At 50.8% G+C, this 5939-nt stretch overlaps 1 protein-coding gene across 1 annotated transcript; it reads left to right on the top strand.

The window, feature by feature from the left end:
* The first annotated feature begins 910 nt into the window (after window positions 1–910).
* On the top strand, window positions 911–4802 carry LRRC25 (leucine rich repeat containing 25). Its single transcript, XM_036735690.1, has 3 exons — window positions 911–999; window positions 1464–1960; window positions 3941–4802. The coding sequence occupies exons 2-3, from the start codon at window positions 1473–1475 to the stop codon at window positions 4107–4109; spliced, it is 657 nt and encodes a 218-aa protein (XP_036591585.1). The 5' UTR covers window positions 911–999; window positions 1464–1472; the 3' UTR covers window positions 4110–4802.
* Window positions 4803–5939: the final 1137 nt, after the last annotated feature.

Raw genomic sequence — 5939 nt, 5'->3', positions numbered from 1 at the left:
CAAAGGTATAGAGGTGGGAGAAAAAATGTGGAATAAGGGTCACACAGCAAGTCAGCCAGTTTGGCTTGAGCATCTGTGAAAGAAAGTAATGGGAAATAAGCCTGGGAAAGCAGGTTGGAACAAAATGGTGAAGGACTTTAAATGACAGGCCACTCGGCATTTCATTCAAGAGACAAGAGTGAATGAGGGGGAGTCACGGCTCCTTCTTGAGCAGCAGGGTATGGTCAGATCTGTGCTTTATGAAAATCTATCTAGCAGCTGCAGGAAGAGAGAATTGGAAAAGGAAGAAGCTGTATGTGGGGAGACCGATCCAGGAAAAGGGTGATGGGGGCTTGAACAGAAGCAATGCCTGTATGAGTGGGGAGAAGGGGGTGGGTCACCTCGCTCTGGGGAGAATAGCTCCCATCTTTTGAGAGCCCCTCATCTGAAGGAAAAGACAAAAGTTACCCAGAATGGAGCGTGCCCCTCAAACGTCTGGCAGTTTGATCTGGCTGTCCTCTGAACAGGGGGTCCTGGGGGCCTTCAGGAATGAGTTATTATTCCAATTCAATCCTGTTACTTTTCAGATAAAGAAACCAAGGAAAGTTAGCTTGTTCTCCCATCCTACATCCTATGCCTCAGGTGTGCTGGCTTGAAGCAAAGGTCTATTTGGGGCAGGGAAGGTCAATGGCAGAGGTGATGAGACAGAGCCTTTCACATACCTGAGCCCAGTGAAGCCTGAGCTTAGACCCCAGATTGGCTGAATTGTGGGTGCTTCCCTTTCCCCTTGAGACTGTGAGAACTGTGGCTTCTCTGAAGGCTGGGGACAGAAAAGGGGAAGGGACAGAGGATGATGAAAGGGGAGGGGCCCAGGGGACTCGTCCTCTTTATCACTCATCTTACCAACAACAGGGCCTGCCTGTTCCTCTTCTCTCTCAGCAGGGAACCTCCCTGGGTTGCTAAAAGGCCAAGAAGGCGCTGGCTCTTAGGAAGCCCCCCTTGACTCTGGACTCTATCTAGGTGAGCCACCCTCTCCCTCCAGCAGTCTCCACATCTTTGGAACTGGTCATCTTCCAGCCCAAGGAGTCAGGGATGAGTGTGTGAGGAGGGAATCTTCAAGGGTGGGGTCTCTGAGGTTGGGCCTCTGAGCCTGAACAGCAGGCGGATGCTAAATTCCCTGCCCATTCCACCAGTGAGGGTCCCTTCCTTCCCTCTCCCCACTCTGGGCAGGAAAGCCAGGGCTCGGCATGTCAGGGTAAAACACACCCCGCTGCTGCCCGGCTTCCTGGGGCACAGGTGGTCTGGGAGGTTGAGCCAGCCTTTTAGGGTCATGGAACTGGGATGTGGCTAAAGGCTAGGGGCTACGGATGGGGTGTCCTCATTTTTTTGGGCTGGGGTGGGTGGGTAGAGGTGGTAATGAAGGGCAGACGGGGAGCTGCTTTTAGCCCACAGCTCTGAGATCTGGATTTCGGGTGTCTCCTTAGGCCACCAGGATGCAGGCTGTGGGGGCCTGGCTGCCCCTCCTGCTGCTGGGTCTGCTCCTGCTGCTCCCCGCCTCCAAGGGCCAGAGCCTGCCTCAAAACTGCACCCAGGACTTGCGCAACATGACCTGTAGCTGTCTGCTGCCCCATGAGCGCCAATACTGCTCTGACCCCAAACTCTCCGTTGGGGCCATTGTGGGCATCACGTTGGGGCTGGTGTTGCTGCTAGCCGGGGTGATTGTGGGGACGGTGCTGGGGATCCGCAGGAAACGGCAGAGGTGGGATGCCTCCGAGCCCTGTCTGCGGAAGCCTACAGAGAACGGCTCGGCCCCAGGCTGGCAGCCCCGTTATGGCAGCCGGAGCTCCAGGCACTTCACTGCTGCCCCTCCCCCCAGTCCCCCGGCTGCCCCAAGTCCAAGCAGCCCTGGGGCTCTTCTCTATGAGAACTTGTTTCTGGGCTCCCAGCCCAGCCACCAGAGCCCGAATCCCAGTCAGAGCCGGTGAGTCACCAGCCCTCATGCTGTCCCTCCTGGGGATCCACTTGTCATCCTTCCTTTCCATCCTCCCTCCCCCTTCCCTCCCTTCAGACTTCAAGTAGCTGAGCTGACAGGCATATAACCTTTTTCCTATGGCCCTCACAATTACTCTGTGCCCTGTAAGACCTTTAAATGCCAATCAGGGGAGGGTTTTTTTTTATGCTAGAAGCCATGGGGGGGGGGAGAGCCAACCCATTTTATAGGTGAGGAGACTGAGTCCCAGAGAGAGACCCAAGGTCGCACAGCAGCATTTTCAGGACTCATCTCCAAGGTTTGCACTGTATTCTGTGCTTGTTTTGCTTATTAAAAGGGACGCTAATTACCTTAAATGAATCTCTAACTGGAGAGATAACCTTCAGGGAATCTTTTTCAGGGTGAATCAGAAGGGATGGGCCCATCCACCATATCCCCTAGTATCCAATAAGGATTGGTACAGCTGAAACATGGTGTGACAGAGACTTCTGGAATAAAAGTCAGAAGATCTGGGTTCAAGTTCTTGCTTTTCTGCTCTTATTTACCTCCCCGAACCTCAGTTTTTTCATCTGTAAAATGATTAGCTGTTAGACTAAATCAGAGTCTCAGAGCTGGCAGGGACCTTGGAAGACCTCTAGTCCGGAGCTGGATCTCACTTTTTGACATTGCCTGATATGTGGCCATCTTAGGCTCATCTGCACAAGCTCTGGAGGCATTCCATTCCATTACTGTTCAGTTTACATGGGAGTTACTTAGATCTCCCTTCATAGTTAGCCTCCTTTGGTCCTGGTTCTGCCCTCTGGGACCAAGCAGAATAAGTCCAGTCCTTTCCAAATGACAGCTCTTTAAATACTTGCAAACAGTTATCATGGGCCCCCTCCCCCGCGAGAGCATCTCTTCTCTAGGCCAACTGACCCCAGTTCATTCACCTGAACTTTCATTTCCAGTTCCCTCCCCATCCTGGCTGTCCTTCTCTGGACACCTACAGTTTTCAATGTCCTTGCTAAAATGTAGCTCCAGAACTGAATCCAATATTCCTGATTCAGCATGAGCACAGTACAGAGGACAGCCGGGGCTAGCACCTCTGTCTTCCACATTATGCCTCTTAATGGAACCTAAAATCACCATTAGCGAGGCCCTGAGGTCACTTTTGGCTTTGACCTGCTGTTGGAAGGCTCCTTCCAGACTATCATAGGTATCATTCTAGAAGGTACTTCAGAGATCATTCTCCAACCCCTTCATTTTTCAATTGAAGGTTGGAGAGCATAGGTGACTTGCCCAAGGTGTCTGGGGTTTTCTTCAGGCATTCCCCACTCCAGCTCTTCCAGGGCAATAGCACAAGTTGCAGAGGGGTTCTGGGAGGGTCCCCATCCAGGGATTCTTTGGAAGAGGGAAGGAGTCAGCCCAGACGTGTCCTTCTCCAGCTCCCTCCAACTTTGGCCAGGCAGGGTTGTATAATAGACAAAATGAATGCCGAACTTGAAGCCCAGAAGACCAAGGTTTGAATTCTCCTTCTGTACCAGCTGTGTGACCTTGTGTATGTCACTTAATTTCTCCGAACCTTAGTTTACTCATTTGTAAAAGGAAAGGGTTGGATTAGATGGCCTCTGAGGGCCTGAGTTCAAATCCGGCCTCAGACACTTATTAGCTGTGTGACCCTGGGCAAGTCACTTAACTCTGCCTCAGTTTCCTCATCTGTAAAATAAACTGGAGAAGGAAATGACAAACCACTCCAGTGTCTCTGCCAAGAAAACCCCAATGGAGTCATAAAGTGTGTCACGAATGGGATCATGCAAAGTTGGACATGACTGAAAAGGACTGAATATCACAAGGTTCCTTCTTGCAGCTCCAAATCTTCCGTCACTCACTCCACAAGAAGGCCAGAATAAGTTTCATTTCCTCCCTGGTTTCCCCCCAGCCCAGCCCTCCCCAACACTTTCCTAACATCTGGCTTGTCTTTCCTCCAAGCAGAGAGGCTTCGCCAGATCCCGAAGGCCTCTACATGAACTACGAGGACTGCTCCAGGTCTGAGCATCCCATCTATGGCAACGTGGAGAACCTGACCTACATCCCAGATCCCCAAGCGTCCCCTCATCCTGGGGCCGAGGATGAGGATGACTACGTGGTGCCAGGGTGCTGAACTCACCAAACCGGGACACCCAGGCTTAGGGACCAGCACCTAGACCCTGCCGGACTTTATGCAAATGAACCAGCCAGCCGGCTGCACCCAAGACTGCAGGCAGCCGGGAACTGAAGAGTCTGGGCAGCTCCGAAAATGTAATAAAGAAATTCGGTATAGGCTGAAATATCTCCCCCAGCACCCCGCCCCGCTTCCCTTCCTTTTTTCCCCAGGGTTCAATTTCGATCACCAGAGCTGCTCTCGTCCCCTTGCTACCGCAGAGGAGAGCTGACCAAACCGGAAGCCACCCCTCCCCCTTGGCTGAACTTGGGCTCCAAAAAGGGAAAGAGCACGGGGCGTAACTGCGACCTGCGAACCGGACTTCGTGGGCTGGCTGTGGGGGCAGGGTGAAGACACGAAGTGCTGGGCTTCCTCACCCGCAGCGACTGGGAGGGCTTGGTGCCCCACCCTCTTCCCCTACTGCCAGAGAAAGGGGGTGCAGGCCAAGTTGGGAATCCAGAGCCAGTAGGAAGAAGGACGCCCGTCCCTTAGATCTGCCTGCAGCCCCTCGGTGCGATATAATTCAGCAAACATTTATTAAGCACCTACTGTGCACCAGGTACTGTGTTTGGTGCCGGCCATACAAAGACAAAAAAGGAAGGAAAGAAAAGAAAGAAAGAAGTAGTCCCTGCTTTCAAGGTGCTGATTAGGTACACAGATAAGAAAATATAGCTTTGTACAATATAATATAGAATTATATATTAAATAATGTAACATCTCTCCTCAAGAAGAGGAGGGATATGAGACAAAGCTATCATGTATGGATGATTGAATCAATAGAGGGTTTTTTAAGGATGGGAGAGACATGGGCATATTTTCCCCAGCAGGGAAGAGGGGAGAGAGATCAAAGTAAGAGAGAATTGGGATGATAAAGGGGGTGAAGTTCTGGAGACACTGGCAGGGGGTGGCTCAAGGATGAATGACCCGTAGCTCGGAGAAGAGGCTATCTCTTCCTTGGAGTGAAAGCAGAGGTAGTTGGGAAAGGTGTCGGAATGATGTGAGGTAAAGAGGAGGGGACGAAGGTGAGCCACATATTCCTGGGCTTCCAGAACATCTCTTCGGCAGCAATATGTAGAATGGTTTGGAGAGGGGAAAAGCTGGAGGCGGGAGATTAAGTAAGGGGCTTTTGCAGTGATCCAGGTGGAGCCTCCTTCTATGTTAGGAGGTGCCTGGCATTTTTCAGGCAGATTGCTCTTGGAATCACACAATTGTCTAACTTCCCTGAGAGTCTAGAAATCCAACTGTGTAGGGAAGTGAGGGCCCCTAAGTCTTTGGTGAAGATAAATAGAATTGGACACCCAACTTCTTCTCCAGTGCTACTGGGAGATGGGACCTTGTGGTATGGACTTCTTAGCAGAAAGAAGTCTCCATTTGGAGCTGGGGGACCTGGGTTCAAATCCCAGCTCTCCTACCTATATAATTTTGAGAAATCATTTTTTTCCTCTGTGGGCCTCAGTTTCCTCATCTGTAAAATGGAGTTGGACTGAAAGATTTTCTGAGATTCCTTCCAGATAGAAATCTATGATCCCAGGCTAGCTCTCATTTCCATGAGGCTCTCCACAAGAACCCTGAGATGCATTAAGTTGTATCATTCCCATTTTACAGATAAAGAAACTGAAGTTTAGGGTAAGTGACTTTATTTTATTTTATTCTGAACTCAACAAACCTCAAATAAAATAAGCATTTCCATATACAATGTAGGCAGGATAAGGTACCATAGGCTGAGGTCCTTTCTCAAACTAAACCTCCAAGCATTCAAACTCTGCTGCGGAGAGTGCAACTCTGATGGGC

Source organism: Trichosurus vulpecula, chromosome 1 (assembly GCF_011100635.1).
Source record: "Trichosurus vulpecula isolate mTriVul1 chromosome 1, mTriVul1.pri, whole genome shotgun sequence".
Taxonomy (NCBI): domain Eukaryota; kingdom Metazoa; phylum Chordata; class Mammalia; order Diprotodontia; family Phalangeridae; genus Trichosurus; species Trichosurus vulpecula.
This window is presented reverse-complemented; position numbering and strand designations above follow the sequence as displayed.

Coding starts and splice junctions, on each gene's coding strand:
- LRRC25 (XM_036735690.1), top strand. CDS start 1,473: ATGCAGGCTGTGGGGGCCTGGCTGCCCCTCCTGCTGCTGGGTCTGCTC. Junction 1,961..3,940: donor CCGAATCCCAGTCAGAGCCG/GTGAGTCACCAG, acceptor TCCTCCAAGCAG/AGAGGCTTCGCCAGATCCCG.